The following is a 14,167-nucleotide window of genomic DNA, read 5'->3' on the forward strand; positions in this document are numbered from 1 at the left end:
GTGGCTAGCGCCCACTAAAAGGAGCCTTAGCATGTAGACAGCGAGAGCCCCAAAAGCCCCACTTTGCAGGGCCAGTAGGACCCTGCTACCTAAGCTCAGAAAGATGCCAGCCCTCGTGGGATGACTGACAGCAAAGAGAGTTGGGTTTCAGGCCGCTGGGGTTGGCCTTGCTGGTGCCCTTTCTGTTAGCTTGACAGTCCAGACAGTGGCCCAACCTCCTCTCGTCTCTTGCCACACGCAACCACCCCCACCCCCTGTGGCCTGAGTTGTCCTACCTCCCCACAATGGCACCTGCCCCAAAATAGCTTCCATGTGAGGGTTAGAGAAAGGAAAAGATTAGACCCCTGCATGAAAGGGGGTGGGGTGAGGGCAAGGGAGAGAGAGAACAAGCAGTCAAGTGATCGAGTATCAAGCATCCGGGAGGGTATAAAGCTTCTGAGAGACCAGGCAACCTCAAACCCCAGCTTTCAGGGCCAGGACACCCAGTCAGTCCACGCTTGCTCTCTTTGTCTTCTTCAGACTCGCCATGGGGCTCAGCGACGGGGAATGGCAGCTGGTGCTGAACGTCTGGGGGAAGGTGGAGGCTGACATCCCCGGCCACGGGCAAGAGGTCCTCATCAGGTAAAAGGAAGAGATTCCATTATCTCTAGCACCTGCTTCCCAAAGATCCAGGGGATTCACCTGCAAGGTGGCGTGTTGGCCGCCAGGGTTGACCAGTTGGCTGTGTTAGTTGAGCTTGTTAAAAGTCTCACTTGTTAAAGTTTTTGCTTTTGTACGTCAGAGATTGGAGTCAGGGAAGGAAGCATTCCACCTCATGCCGATGTCAAGAATTGGAGGGGAGCTGGGTGAGCAACCCCAGATACTTAGAGCCCACCAAGAGGAATGTAGACAGAGTTAGCGAGCCCTGACATATCTCCCCACCTCCAGCCCCGATCTTACTTAATGGATGAGAACAAGAAGGACCTAGGAGGGAGAGGGTGCTCCCTGAGTCCCAAGACTATGAAAGCCTATGAAGTGTCAAGGCTAAGACATGGCCTTCAAGGTGGAACCTGTTGCTTTAGACCTGGATCTGCCACTGAGCGGCTGTGTTACCTTAGGGAAGGTACACAACCTCTCTGAGCCTTGATTTCCTCTCTGGTGCAAGGGAGGAACTCCTGATATCTGCACCGTAGAGCAGAAATGAGTTCTGGAAGTTGACAGGGATCTTTAAATTACTGTCATTAGAAAAGGGAAGAGGCCCATTGGTATGACTTTTCATGTCGAGAATGTTTTGATTTTGATTGCTCACAATGGTCTTGCATTCAGACAGATGGTCTTGCCTTCTATAAGGAGTTCTGGAATAAACCAAAGAAAACAAAAGTCTGAGTTTTGTCAATAGAGACTGGCACATGGCTTGCAAATACAGCTCATTTTTCCATTGCCGTCTACCCCGGGGGGCGACAGACTCCCCTCTTTCCGGGCCCCTTCTCTCATGCTCTGGGCCAGCCAGGTCAAAAGCCTCACGGGGTGTAAATCAGTCCATCAGCGCCGGGAGGAAGTGGGCTGGGGTAGCCAGGAGTGCGTGCTTGATCTTGGTCCTTTAATTGACAGATGAATTTCTCCTTCCTTCTGAGCCAGAATGGGCTTCCTTTCCCAGGCCAGGTGCCCCTTCTGTCTCCCTTAGGCTTCACCCACTTCCAGCTCCATGTCTGGGACAGCCGGCCCGTCATTGCGCCCAGTGGCCCATGCTCGAATAGCGCATGGACCATCAAGTTCTCTGCTGACTGCTGGCATCTTGGGGAGTTCCCTTCTGAATTTCTCTTCCTGCTAGGGCTGCAACAGGTCCTGTCTGGCTGGACAAAGAGCTCCTGCAAGTTGACATCAACTTCTGAGCCCCCAGTTTGCTGTGTGACTTTGGCTGAGTTACTGCTCCTCCCTGGACCCAATTTTCTAACTGATAGTCTGGCCTGGTCTCGGGGGGCTCATGCCCTGGCATTTTTTGAGTTCATGGTCCCCCCCTGCTTCTAGGGAACTAGGGTAGGAGCTTGGCTTGCAGAGTCAGTCTGTCCAAGGTCATCTGGGGGCTGCCAGCTCTAAGATAGTCACTTGGATGTCGCCAAGGAGACTTGAGATGCCGTATCATCCGGGGAGACGTTTCCTCTCATTTCAGGGTGGACCAGGAGACCTGCCAGGGGCCAGATGCCAGGGACGAGATGTGATGGCCTCTGGAAGGCCCCAGAGAGCCCGGTGCCCTGTCATGCCGGGCACGCAGGGACCACGCCAGCTGCTCCTGCCCGCTTGGTGTCCGGGACGGGTGGGGTCGGGGGAGAGAGGACACGAGCTCTCTGAGCTGCGAATGTCCCGGGGGAGCGGGCTTCTTGGTCTGTCTCAGATGTTGAATCTGGGCTTTCTCTAACTGGCCTTCTTCTCCCATTCCTCCCACTATAAAGAGGCAAATTCTGTCCAGCTGAGTTGGTTGATAAAATGCTGCAAGTCCGAGGTATGGGGCACAAAGGCCGGAAGGTCAAGTGGAAGACTGTGGGTCCAGGAGCGGGGAGGTCAGGAGGCAGGGGCTGCCGAGGGGGCTCCAGCCGCCTGCCTTTCCTTTTCTTGCCAACACTTTTCTGCTTTATTTATTTTTGCATTTGAACAAAGGATTTCGAGGCCATGAAAGGTTTGCAAATCGCGGCTGGAGGCCAATAATATCATGTTAAGGGAGAAATCAAGGCTGAGAGTCAACCCGGCACTGGCGACTAGACAGAGCCTTAACCCCAGTCCTCACTGATGCTGGCGGTGACAGTGAGGTGATGGGGGTGCTGGTGTCCATGGCGAGGGTGATGGTGACAGTAGAGATGAGAGGTCAGGGGCGCGTTGGAGAACAGCAAATTGTGTGCCCCTCACAGGCACTGACTCATTAAAGCCTCGCCTCAGCCTGGGGAGGGAGATGTTAGGAACCCCACATTTAAAAGTGAGGTGACATGACTTGCCCAGAGCCACAGCTGGAATTCAAGTCTAGGCCTCCTGGATCCAGCTCACCTGCTCCAGACCCCAGCGCTGTGCTGCCCGCCCCTCGCGCACCCCGATTCTGCTCCCAATGGAAGAGCCAGGCTCACGCTGCATCTTTTCTAGATCATGATTTAGCTTGCTTTTCCTGCCCTGCTTAAAGCAAATATGGGTCCTGCTCTGGCTGGCTGACATGCTGTGCATGGAAGGTTAGGGCGGAGGGTGAGGACTGGGGTCAAGTCCTAGAATTTGGAGGCTGCAAAATGAACTAGACCAACCCTTTTGCTTTACAGAAGCATGAACCAAGCCCCAGAAGTTCAGTGACTTATCCACCGTCACACAGCACACTGGAGACAGGGCCGGGGCCAGCACTCAGCCTCCCTACTCCTCAGGCCCACATTCTTTCTCCCAGACATCTGGAAATCCCCAAATGCCTGAGGTCCCTGACTGCTCTGGGCCTCGGGTCGGGCCTCCCTCTGTGGGCGACAGGTCTCACGTATGTCAGGCAGCAGTTCAAGGATCATTGTCAACAGATAATAATAGTCAGGAGCTCAGGGTCCCTAGAGTGAAAGGTGCCAGAGACGAGCTGTCAATGACGCACAAGGCCTGGCCAGGCCCCAGGGTGAGGGGGTGACACGGGGCACAGCTGTGGCTGCACACACGTGTGCATGCGTGTGAGTCCGGGTGTGTCCGTGGTCAGGTTGAGGATTTCACACAGCCAGGAACAGAAACTGGTCAAGGACCTGAAGCCATCATCCAGGAGGAGAAAAAAACCCAGGCAGACGGAGCAATTCCAGCCAACATTTCAGGGTGCAACCCAAGGGGAACAGTGCAAACTCTGGAAACTTCTGACTGTGGGCTTGGGTCTGAGCTCTGCCGCCCACAGCCATGAGACCTGAGCTGCCACCCACCTCTGGTCTTGCCCAGGAAGGACAAGAAGTTGGTGTGACCCTCTTTAACCAACACCACCTTTCACAGGAAGAGGGCTGAGGTCCGAGGCTGGAGGTGGCCGCTCAGGGTCATGGGCAGGGCCCTCTATAGCCAGCTCACTGGATACCTGCCTGGCACACCTGGTCTCTGGCAGGTGCCTCCCACCAGGGCCCCTCACCACCTGCACCTCCTGGGGCCGGGGAGGTCCAGGGAGCGAGCCTGCGAGCTGCTCCGGGCTGGAGAGGCTCTGGCAGGTGGTAGTGAGTCTCCCATCGCAGGAAGCATTCAAGCAACCAAAGGATGATCCCTAGGCAGGAAGCAGCAGAGAAGGTCGCTGACGTGCACGACTGCTTGAGTCACTCGGGCCTGATCTCAGTCCCGCTGCTCTGCACAGCAGCCCCGCAAGACCGAGCTAGGACTGCACGTCCCGAGCCTTGTGGAACAGGGATAACATGACCCAGCGGGAAGTACAGGAGTGGGTGCAGAGCTCCCCGCTCTCTTACCCCTCCTCCCCCTGCTCCTCCCACGATGCTAGTTTGTCCTCCATTCTCCAAACAACTTAGGGAAAACCTGAGTGAGCCAGGGTACAATGAGGGCAGAGATGGCTTCCCTGCCTGCCTCTCCCCGTAGCAACGAAGAAGATGGAGACAATGATGCCAACATAAAAATAATAGCAGGAATTTACACAACATAGGCCGTGTGCCAGTGCCCTGGGGCCCTCAGGACACACCTTCACTGAGTCCTCCTGGCACACCCTCCGTGAGACACTGGTTATTCCCAGGCCTCGGGTGAGGAGACAAACCACAGAGAGGTCAAGTGAGCTGCCCGAGGTCACACAGCCAGGAAGCAGGGCAGCCTGGACTTGACCTCTAGTCCGGCCACCTCCAGGCCCCACCGCGCATGCCCACGTCTGACCTCACCCCTGTTTGTCCCCACAGACTCTTCAAGAATCACCCTGAGACCCTGGAGAAGTTTGACAAGTTCAAGGGCCTGAAGTCGGAGGATGAGATGAGGGCCTCCGAGGACCTGAAGAAGCATGGAGGCACCGTGCTCACCGCCCTGGGCGGCATCCTCAAGAAGAAGGGGCAGCATGCGGCCGAGCTGCAGCCTCTGGCCCAGTCCCACGCCAACAAGCACAAGATCCCCGTCAAGTACCTGGAGGTGCGTAGCAGGCGGGCGTGGGCACGGGCGGGAGAGGCCTGGCCGGGACGAGCCTGGGTCCTAGTCCCCGCACAGCTGCTAACTGCAGGGGTGACCCGGTCACTCTTCTCTGCGCCCCAGTTTCCTCATCTATAAAGAGGGGGCTGTCACCCACGCTGCCTTCCTCCTGGGGTCTTGAGAGTAAACATGTTTCTCCCCCAAATTAGTTTCCTGTGGCCCAGGGAGAAGAGTGATTCTGGTGCTCAGCTGGCATCCTTTCTATTTTGTGCCACTTCACAGATGGGGAAACTGAGGCACAGGGTGATTAAATAGCTTGTCCGTGGTCCCAGAGGTGGCAGATGGCAGAACCAGGATTCACACTAGGTCTCTGTTCTGCCAGCACCCTGGGGCCACTGGGGGCCTGAGACATGCAGGACTCATGCGGCGAGAGCGGGGCAGCCGGGCTCAGTAGGGCATGGCAGCTGGCAGGCTGGCTCTGTTGGCTCCAGCATCCCTACAGATGAAGAGACGGAGAGTCGGGGTCCTAGCGGAGGAGGGGCGGATAGGTGCACCTTCTTGGGGTGGGAGCAGCAGGCAGCTGGTACAGCAACGAGGGTAAGAGCGATGGTATTTGGGTCACTGAGAAGGGGTCTCACCGTTGCCCCCACAAGGTGAGACATTGCATCTGGCATCTTCCTTTCCTTTTCCACAAAAGGAGTTCGGAGCAGTAAGTCCAGAGCTGCTGTGGAGCCCCAGGCAGCCAGGCTTTTTCCGCTCTGCCCTGTCCTTGGCATGTGGCAGCCACCCTCAAAGTTGACTCATGGTTCAAGATGGCTGCTAGGGCGCCAGCCATCTGGTTCATACTCCCAACAGGAAGCGCGACGAGGAGAGGACGCCACTCTTTTAGGGAGTCTAAGGAAATTTCATGCAACAATTTAGTTCACTTCTCCTTGGCTAGAATTTAGTTATAAGAGCTCACTTGTCTGCCTGGGAAGCTGGGAAGTGTAACCCATTGTCACTCCGCATGCAGCCAGCTTGCGGCTACCAGTGGAGAAAGTGTGCAGTCTCTGCCAGGCAGGTGCCCGGTCATTCTCATTTTCTAGACTTGGAAACAGCTCAGAGAGGTTAAACCACTTATCCAAGGTCACAGTGCTGAAGAGCCTGCAGGCACAGTCTGCTCTCTGGAGCCCGGGCTCTGAATCTCTGTGGCCCAATGCCTCTCACTGACAACCACAACCGCTCCTCAGCCTCACCTCCTTGCACCCCGCCCCCATCACACACAAACCGTCCTCTGCCCATCCCACTCGGAATCCCAGACGTGAGGAGCCAGTCCTGCCTCTGGACTCCGTGCCTCCTGCCTCTTCTCTTGGTGAATCCCTCTCAGCTCCCAGCCCCAGCTCAGAAACCACCTCCTCTGTCCTGGCCCCAGGCCCATGAAGCAGCTGCCCCCTCTGCGTGTCCTCCCCACCCGGAAGGGGCTTTATGCTCAGGCTGTCAGGCGCCTGCGGGCTGTATTGTAATGATCCTGGCCCCGGGGGCCAGGCCAGGAGCGCCTCCAGGGTAGAGCCTGGCTGTCTTCCGGGCCTGAGCCCCTGCGGTGTGTGCTGGGCTCACAGTCCAGCCCGAGGACCGTTCACGCTCTGGGGATAAAGGAACAGGCTTAGAGAGAAAACGCAGCCAAGTGGCGCCCCCAGCTGGTGCACAGGCCCCGCCCACCCCAAACAGGCTTAATTTACTGCAGCCCCAGCCCCGAGCAGCAGCCTTTCCCCTCTCCGTGGACCTCTTCGGTGCTCTCCCTGAGGTGGCTCCTTCTCGCCCGAGTGGGGGCCGGCGGTGGCGTGGGGCAGAGGGCACCCTTGTCTCAGTCGCTCTGCTGGCCCACCCCGTAGTTCCCAATATTAGTGACTCTGCCATCGATTCAGGGAAGGCTGAGTCCGAGGTTCCCCATGGGGTCTCCTACGCCCCTGTGTTCCAGGTGAGGTCACACAGGGGGCCTGGGCAGAGCTGGGCCGGAACTTCGGTCTCCTAAGGTTGCTCCTTGGCACCTGTACCCCCACTTTGTTTTGCTGCGTCGTGAAGTGAAAGGTGAAGGCATCTGTCCACATCGAGGCCCAGGGCAGACCTTTGTGGGCTGTCCTGGTTTCTTAGCTGAAAGGCGTTGATTCTTGTTCTTTTGGGGGGCTCCCTCTGCTCCTGTCCCCCTCCCCAATGGCTTTCTGTCACTGGCACCCCAGGCTCCTGAGAAAATGGCAAAACGTGATGACAGTGCCGTCGCTGCGTCTGTCCTTGGCTCTGACGGGCCTCTGTCCACAGTCCCCTGGGTATGAACCCCCCGCTCTGCCGGCCACTTGCTGCGTGACCCCAGCCTGGCCACTTCCTGCCTGGGACTCCGTAAAACAACCCCACGGGGCCTGCTGGCCAGGGGCCGTGCTTGGCATCAATCTTGATTAACCGTTGAAAAAGCTCTGTAGCATTTATACCCGTGAGATGGCGCAGGCCCCGCGGTGGCCCCGCGCCCGGCACAGCGATGCCTGCCTTGGTGCGCTCGGTGACGAAACTGTGGGTGTTAACTGAGCGGAGTGGTGGGGCTGAGAGCAGACGTTTAGGTGGGGGTGTGTGGACGGGAGGCCTTCTCCTTCCTCTTCTTCCTCCCTCCCCTGCTCCATGGAAAAGGGGAGGCTCTCTGTCCCCCACGCTCCCACCCCGTCCTATTTAAAGCAATAACCCTTCCAAGTCATTAAATGCAAATGCTAAATACATGCAAATAGGAATTGGTTCTTTCCAGATTTCCTGATTGCAAACTTCTGGGTAAAATCAGGGCAAGGCGCAGCCCCTTCCTTTCTGCGGCCCTGAGTGCCCCACCCTGAGCTCTGGCCCGGCTGCCGCTGGGTCCTCGCCTGAGCAGGAGCCGAGCAGGGCAGTGGGTAGGCAGCCCCCCTGCCACGTGACTGGGGGTGCACCGCCTGGCCTTTCCTGTCTGTCCCAAGACAGGCCTCAGTTTCCCCATCTGTTCCTGTCTTAGGGGGTCCTGGGGGGAAAAGAGACAACCCAGGGTGCCCCAATAACCGGCCCTGGAATGGAGCGAAGGTGGGCCTGGGTGGGCCCCACCTAGCTTCTGGCCTGTCCAACCCAGTGACCCCTCGCCGCCCCCCCCTGCAGCTCATCTCCGAGATCATCATCCAGGTCCTGCAGAGCAAGCACTCCGGGGACTTCGGCGACGCCGCCCAGGGAGCCATGAAGAAAGCCCTGGAGCTGTTCCGAAACGACATGGCCGCCAAGTACAAGGAGCTGGGGTTCCAGGGCTAAGCTCTGGCTGCCCCCACCCCCACCCCCACCCGGCCCGGCCGGCGAGGGCGGGGACCGAATGTCCCGTAGCTGCGTAGCGTGTGCTTCTGAGTATTGGTTTGTTTGTGGGAGTGGGCAGGAGAGGCGAGGGCGTGAGGGGCGGGCGGGGGCTCCCGGGGACTCTTACCCGAGAGACCGGCCCCCGCCCCGGAGAGTCGTCTCCTGGGAACCGAGAGGCTGGCCCGTGGCTCACAGGCCTGCAGAGTCTGGGTCATACCTCATTAATTCTCTCACCGAAATCCCAACCCAGTTCCTCCCGACCTCTGACCTACACCTTCACCCTCACCTTTAACCCCAAATCCAAGCCTTAAACTAAGCCCCAGCCATCCGATCTGACCCAGCCTGGCCCCGTGAAGACGGCAGAATGCACCTTTGCTGCCGGAGGCGGGCGGGGCGGGACAGCCACACCTGTGCCTTCTCAGGTAACTGAGTGACTCACCTGGTTTTAATAAAAAACCCTGCAACATCTCAGTCTCTGCCTGGTGATTTTCGCCCCCCATGCAAGTATAGCCCCACCCCCCAGGTCCCTCTGGGCAGGTGCTGGGACTGTGTGGGCAGAGAGCCTTGGGGAGAGGAGGGGCAGGAGGGGAGCAGGACAAGCCCCTTCTCCCTTAGGCTGCTGCTCAGTAGCAGGGACAGTGCCAGGCCCTGGGAGGAGGGGCAGTGGGCAGATCACAGGCCTTTGTGATATGGGGCTGTTGGCGCCAGGAACCTGGGGCTGAGGGCACAGATCCAGGGGAGAAGGTCACGGTGGTGACCATTTAAGTAACAAGCTCAGGGACACCTGCTAGTCGGTGGCAGGGCTGGGCAGTGACTCCAGCGGCGGGGACTGTGAGGCGGCCAGCCAGTGGCAATGCTGACCTTCAGGCCACAGATGAAGGACAGACTCGGGAATGACACACCCAGGCCAGGAGACACAAGTAAGTGTGCAAATGCCGAGTGCACCGGCAGAGTCAGTACAGCTGCGGGGACGCAGCCAGGAGGGGCCGTGCGGAGTTGCTGGTGGCCTGGGTGTGTCTGGCCCCTCCCTCCCTGGCCTTGAATAACCCAGGACTCAGGGGCCGCTCCAAGTCTTTGGTCCCATAAATCTCCAGGGACTCCCAGCACCAGTGACCTAGTACCCCCTGCCTGAGTGTCTGGCCCACGGCCCGGGCCCAACCTCACCGCCCCAAAGTCCAGATCACACCAAGGCTCACAGCCACTGAAGCAGACACAGTGCGTGGCCTTCGAGGTGACACAGGTCCTAAGAGGCTCGGCCATCGGGCTGTGCTGCCGCAGGGGATGGGGACACAGCCCTTCTGCCCCCTTCCACTGCTCCAGGCTGTGCAAATTCTTATGCTCTGGGAAGGAAGAGGCGAGGAGGGTGAGGAGAGGACAGGGCAGCAGAGAAACCCCAAGCATTTATAGAGCAAGTCCCGTCTGTGTCCAGGCCGGAGCCCTCTGCATGGGGGAGCAGGACTCGCTGCGTGAGCCGTCCCTGCCCCGCGTAGCTGACAACCTAGGCGGAGAGCAGGTGCTTTGACAACTGAGTCAGGGCCGAATAAAGTCAGGATTGAAGAAGTGCCAGGCATTTGTCATCCGTTCAGGGCTCATGCAACAAATAGGGATTGAGCACAGCCGCTCAGAACACAACAGAACCAAACCCTCATTTTATATTTTTCATGTGCACAATAGACAACTCCCCGCCCCCGCCCCCTGCAATGCAGCCGCACTGTTGGGCATCCTCTGTGTGGCTGAGACAATTCAGAAAATAATTTCTCAGCCTCAGGATTTTTGAATCTTTTGCCCTTCCTGTGAGTTCTGTCTGGTTCGCTCTGGGCCTAAGTTGGAATCAGCAAATCTGTGCAAGAGACATGATTTTCTTGCTTTCTGCTGCCACCTCCTTTCCTCAGGCCACGCTGTCTGCGAGGGAGCAGGGAGGCAGAAAAGAAACCCCAAGGGAAATACAGGCCAGCACTTTTAAAAATGGGATCCTTCAGAACAAATGGCATTTATTCCGCATTGATCTAGCAAATATTTGTTGAGCAAATACTTCATGCTAAGCCCCAGATTGGGCCTAGGCCCCATGCTGTGAAAGGCAGGCTTGGTCCCCCACTCACAAAGAGGGAGTGAGAAGAAAGCATGGGGCTCTGCCGGAGGACAGGGGGGCTTTACTTTGGTAAGTAGAGAAAGGGGGAGCTCTACCAGGAGAGGCCTCCAAATGAACTCCGTGGTATTGCACTGATGCCCTCCATGAACAAACATTTGCTGAGGCCTGTGGCTTGCCAGGTGCTGGGCTTGGCTCCGGGCTGGGCTCTGGACTGTCGGTGAGGCCGACCGGCTGGGTCAGTGCTCAGGGGCTTATGGGCTTGGGGTCCGGGCCTGTGTGGGCGGGTTAGGCCGCCTCCTGGGGCGCCTGGGTCAGGGCCCAGTCACAGTGGACATACGTCACGGTCAGGTGGTAAGTGCACTTGGGCAACAGAACCGAGGGAACTTATGCACAAACATACACACAGGCCCCTGGGGGACGTGGCAGGTTCAGTTCCAGACCTCGGCAGTAAAGCGGATTTGGCTGATTCCGCGGGGCAAGTGACAGTCATGTTTTCCCCAGACCACCACTGGCTAAGCGCGTGGTAGCATGAAGCCTGCAAGCCCAACATACGTGCCTTGCTGAGCGTGATGTGGGCTCGGGAAGCGGGCACAGGCTGCAGGCAAACGGTGCCCATGGCCTTGCTGGACGTGGACAGGCAGCTGCCAACCATCCATTTGTGAAGTCCGCGGGGTCCGGAAAGCAGTGCAGCAGGTGTGCCCGGGACGTGCCCTCTGGGGCCTGCACCCACTGCATCTCCTCCTGCTGAGCTTCTGTGAGATGCCCTTGGACTGACTCTGATCCTCTGGGCCGTCCCCTCCTTGCTTACGTGGGCTAGTGAGTCCCTGAGCCCCCTGATGTTTCTCTCAGGGTGGAAAAGCACGTTGCAAACTGTGGAGCATTTTAAACATGAAGTGACTCAGGAGGCACCGTGGATGGTGTCATGTTCACGGGTTCCTGAAGTTGAAGAGTGTGTTTGTTTTTGTGTGTTTGCATGCGTGTGTGATACAGTGCCCACTCTCTCCCCAAGCCTGGGTCTACTCCAGACTTTGAGTCCCCTTTGCCTGTCGCTCAGGGCCCCCGGAGCCATGCCCTCGGGATGGCCAGGCGACCCCTCGTAGGCCCCGAGTGCCAGCCCAGGGGACGCCCCAGACTGCAGAGGACGTGAAGGGAACCAGGACTTGGGCAATATCTGGAGAGCACAGCGATAAATTGTCAAGAGCTGTGTGCGTGATGGCTTCGTTTGACTTCTGACTTGGCAAGCCTTTAGGGAAGCAGGGCCAGGGTGTCAGGTGACAGCAGAAAGCGGGGACACAGGCCCCATGGAGTGTGCCGGGCGGCACGCACGTTCGCCATCTTATCCCTCCTGCAACCACGTCTCTTGATATTTCGTCATGAGTTCTCTCTGTGTCCATCTGTCTGTCTGTCTGTCTGCACCCCCCCCAACACACACACACACACACACACACACAATTTTATGATCACAAACCAGTGAGAGTTGTCTCTTTAAAAAATACATATCTTTGGGCCTCCCTGGTGGTGCAGGCAGTTGAGCGCAGTGCTGTGAAACTGTCCGCAGCCTCTGCAGTGCCGATTCGATCCCCGCCAGCAGTGGAGATACCCACATGACGTGGCAGACCTCTCCTGTCATGCCTGCTGCTCCCCTCAGCAGTGTATTTCATCAGTCTGCTTGTTCTGTTCTCCACTCTGTCTCTGGTGAATCCTCTCACCCTCCAGCATATCTGGCCTGTACCCCAGTTCTTGTATAAATAAATAAATCTTAAAATATACATATATTTTAAGATTTATTTGTTTGTTTGTTTGTTTGTTATTTGAAACTCCCTGACACCAAGGCACATGAGCCCTAGGTGGGTGGCAGGGGCAGGTGGTGTGGATGCTGTTGGGACAGGGTTCTCTTAGCCCCTGCCTGTCCCGCAGATCTTAGACTTGCCAGTTCCCTATACTTGTGAGCCAATTGCTTAAAAGAACTCTATTCTAGAAACATCCTAGACTCTGTTTCTCAGGAGGACCCTGACTCATGCAATTGTCACCCTGAGCTTACAGGTGAGAAGACACAGAGTCTAGGAAATCACCCGAGATTGCCCAGCTGAGAAGCAACAGGGCTGGGATCTGCATCTGGGGTGCAGTGTCCATCTGGGGGCACCCACAGCTTGGCATAACCAGCATGGCCTGCCGCATCCACCTGGGACAGGTCTCCCGGCACTCCGGGGAGGGGGGGGTGATGCCCTCACCCCACTACCCAGAGCTGATGACAGCGAGTGATAATTCTCCAGGCAGACTCACTAACCTGCCAGTTGAAGCCACGCGACCAAGGCCCCACTGGGTATTGCAGGCTGGGCTGGCGAGGATCCTGAGCCCGGGGTGATTTGCCAAAGGCTACTGAGTTGGCCAGGCTCAGGTCACTGGTGGCTCACCTCTCACCATTCATGGGGTGTCAGAGAGGCCCCTGTGGAGCACAGGTGAGCCACTCCCAGGGACCTGAGGTCACTGCCGCTTGATGCAAACTCTTGGTTCTTCTACAAGATAATTTCCCTTAAGAAGATAAAGAAAAATAAACTCCACATAACCAGGTACCCATATTTCATCCACCAAATATTTAGGGAACACGTACTGTTCTGGTTTCTCTTGCTGCATAATATACACCCCTCCAAGATAGACGGGCTTAAAACACGGCAGTTTAGTGTCTTATTATTGCCTCTCCTGGCCCTCAGGGTTGAGGAGGTGCTGGCTCAGGGTCTCTCTCACACCTCTAGGTCGGCTGATCTGTGATTTATCATCTCCTCAGTGTCACAGAACGGCTGCCAAGCTGCAGGCATCACATTCTCATTCAATATCCAAAGGCAGGAAACGGCAAGTCTTTGCTCATGTCCCCTTTTGAGAGCAGAGAACCTTCTGGAAGCCCCTTGGCCTCCTTTTTGAGATGCCCTTGGCCCCCACCCCACACCCTAGCCCCACTTTCCAGGACAGAGTCACTGCCCATGCCTCAGCCAATCACAGACGAGGCCGCCATGACGGGCAGAGAGCAACCGTGACTCAGCCCGGGGCCTCCTTCGGGGGTGAGCCCCAAGCCAACAGGAGACTCAGGCAGGAGGCATGGAGCTGAGGGAAGGGCAGGGGCCCAACAGTGCAGGCCACAAGGACAAGACAGGCCATGCCCGCTAAAGCCTTGGCTCAGGGCGGGCCCTGGGTAAGCCGTGTGAGGGGGGCTGACCTCTTGGCCATACTCCACCCTTAGTTGTCAACTCTCCCCAGGGTTAAGTTACTCCACCTCCTGTGCCTCGGTTTCCTCATTGGTGAAATGAAAACATTACTTTTCTGGCTCCTCACCCCAGTAGGCCTTGTGAGGGTCCAGTGAATTATCATCCGTGGACCCCGAGCCCCTGGCGTCTCTTCTCGCGGGCGTTTAGAGAGCAGCCTCGGCGCCGTGCAGGCTGCGGGAACCGGCCCCTCTCCTAGAGTTCATTTCTTAGGAAGGAGTCGCAGGCGGCAGCTGCCCGCTGAGGAGGGGGAGAAGCCAGGAGGTGAGGAACATCCCCGCCTAGTCCTTTGCTGGGAGAGGTCAAGGGGCCGTGACATGGCTAGGTGAGCACTGGGTCTCCTCTGGCCAGACAGGGGGTGAAGCAGGGAGCCCTCAGCACAGCCACGGGCACACTGGGGTCTGGGTCCACGGACTCAAGGAGC

The 14,167-nt window shown here is 57.5% G+C and overlaps 1 protein-coding gene across 1 annotated transcript; it reads left to right on the forward strand.

Annotated features, from left to right (window-relative positions):
- The first annotated feature begins 469 nt into the window (after positions 1–469).
- Positions 470–8,868, forward strand: MB (myoglobin). Its single transcript, XM_084255002.1, has 3 exons — positions 470–621; positions 4,851–5,073; positions 8,212–8,868. The coding sequence occupies exons 1-3, from the start codon at positions 527–529 to the stop codon at positions 8,356–8,358; spliced, it is 465 nt and encodes a 154-aa protein (XP_084111128.1). The 5' UTR covers positions 470–526; the 3' UTR covers positions 8,359–8,868.
- Positions 8,869–14,167: the final 5,299 nt, after the last annotated feature.

Source organism: Talpa europaea (genome assembly GCF_964194135.1).
Source record: "Talpa europaea genome assembly, chromosome: 15".
NCBI lineage: Eukaryota > Metazoa > Chordata > Mammalia > Eulipotyphla > Talpidae > Talpa > Talpa europaea.

Bases quoted from the DNA above. Each gene is read 5' to 3' on its own strand.
- MB (XM_084255002.1), top strand. From the start codon at position 527: ATGGGGCTCAGCGACGGGGAATGGCAGCTGGTGCTGAACGTCTGGGGG. The intron at 622-4,850 runs GTAAAAGGAAGA...TTGTCCCCACAG, and splicing joins GGGCAAGAGGTCCTCATCAG to ACTCTTCAAGAATCACCCTG. The intron at 5,074-8,211 runs GTGCGTAGCAGG...CCCCCCCTGCAG, and splicing joins TCCCCGTCAAGTACCTGGAG to CTCATCTCCGAGATCATCAT.